This window comes from Sphaeroforma arctica (assembly GCF_001186125.1).
Source record: "Sphaeroforma arctica JP610 unplaced genomic scaffold supercont1.6954, whole genome shotgun sequence".
Taxonomy (NCBI): Eukaryota; class Ichthyosporea; order Ichthyophonida; genus Sphaeroforma; species Sphaeroforma arctica.
The window spans coordinates 1-1,432 of NW_014033604.1; the positions used below are offsets into that span (position 1 = coordinate 1).

Here is a 1,432-nt window from a genome sequence, read left to right on the forward strand (position 1 = left end):
ATACGTGTGGTACGAAATAATGTGTTTACTAAGACACACATACATCGGGAGTAAGCATACATAAATTTCGAGATCAACACGCCACTAATCCTCTTTCAGCGCCCTTTTTCTTTCAATCCTCTCGGCCCTCTGTCTCTCATCACGTGCGTGGATCATATCTTTCACTTTGTTGTCATTCTCTCCCTTAAACACCTCCTCCATATTCTCCGGTTGTTGGCGAATGGCTTCGGATTGTACATAACTAAATCCATAGTACAGCGCGGTGGCTGTTGCGGCAAAGCCGGTAATTCGGGCAAGTACACTTGAGTTCATGGTTCTATGAGTGTGAGAGTATTTATAATTATAATTATATATATATAAATCTATATATATATATATATTTAATTGTATGGAGATAGTCGTGCGGTGTCAGGCTGTCAGGCTGTCAGCCCCGGCAGCCTCTCACTGTCACACAGCAGGACGAACTCAACAAAACGGTCATGGCTAAAAACAAATAAATACATTCACACAAGATGTCCGGTGCACAACCAAGAACCGGGGTCTTCCGGTGAAACTTCAAAATGCTATAACTTTTTTTTGGTCCTACAGAATTTTCCAAAATTTGGAGGGTGCACTCCAAATACTGAGAGCTATCCAAAACTGCAATATAAAAGAATCGCCATATTTTTGACACGACATGGTCAGGTCTGAGGACCGGTATATTAAGCCGCACCAGGTATTGAAGGCTGACTCGCACACCAAAGTAAAAAAATAAAGGCATTTTCATACGCACACATTTTCACACACACACCGAAGTCAAAAATAAAGGCATTTGAACACAAAAATAGGCATTAGGCTCATATCGATACCCACGCCCATATAGCAGCATAGTAAAGGATAGATACGCACGAAACACTCATCATGCCACAACATCGTAAACGTTGTAAGAAACAGACGACCTCTAGACTGTTAGGGCGTATCAAGGGGATGGATAAGGGCGGTAGGTTTGTTTCAAAGCAAGAAAACACAGACAAAGAATATGTAGCTGAATCAAGCATGGAGAGTGAATCAGATTTCGGAGAATGCGAACAACCAGCGCATAAACCGCTGAATAGATTCCGAAACTCAACGAATGGACGGTTTGGTCGAGCATGCAAACGTGCGCCGGATAGTGAAGCTTCTGGTGTAGAGGAACAGGGGGCAAGCAGCGACTCTGAAGAAAACTTGGTAGAATTGTAATAAGCCGGGCCTCCACATTAGACTTTATGTATAAACGTACTCTTAAGCAGTACGCAAATTATAAACGTACTCTTAATAGTACGAGGAACTTAAGTTTCCTAAATGTACTCTTAATAGTACGAGAAACTTAAGTTTCCTAAAATGGTTTTTAATGGTTTTATTAATTAAACCTTTTCCATTTAACATTTCAGATATTTGGATGAGGCCATTAAAA

At 40.9% G+C, this 1,432-nt stretch overlaps 2 protein-coding genes across 2 annotated transcripts; one reads left to right on the top strand and one right to left on the bottom strand.

The window, feature by feature from the left end:
* On the bottom strand, nt 1-313 carry SARC_15902 (hypothetical protein; the record flags this gene model as incomplete). Its single annotated transcript, XM_014289983.1, has 1 exon — nt 1-313. A coding segment is annotated over one exon (229 nt), but the record flags the coding sequence as incomplete, so codon positions are not given.
* Nucleotides 314-966: 653 nt separating this feature from the next.
* Nucleotides 967-1,218, top strand: SARC_15905 (hypothetical protein; the record flags this gene model as incomplete). The annotated part of the gene is made up of 1 exon (XM_014289984.1): nt 967-1,218. One exon carries the CDS (start codon nt 967-969, stop codon nt 1,216-1,218), a length of 252 nt encoding a protein of 83 aa, XP_014145459.1.
* Between the last annotated feature and the right edge of the window lie 214 nt (nt 1,219-1,432).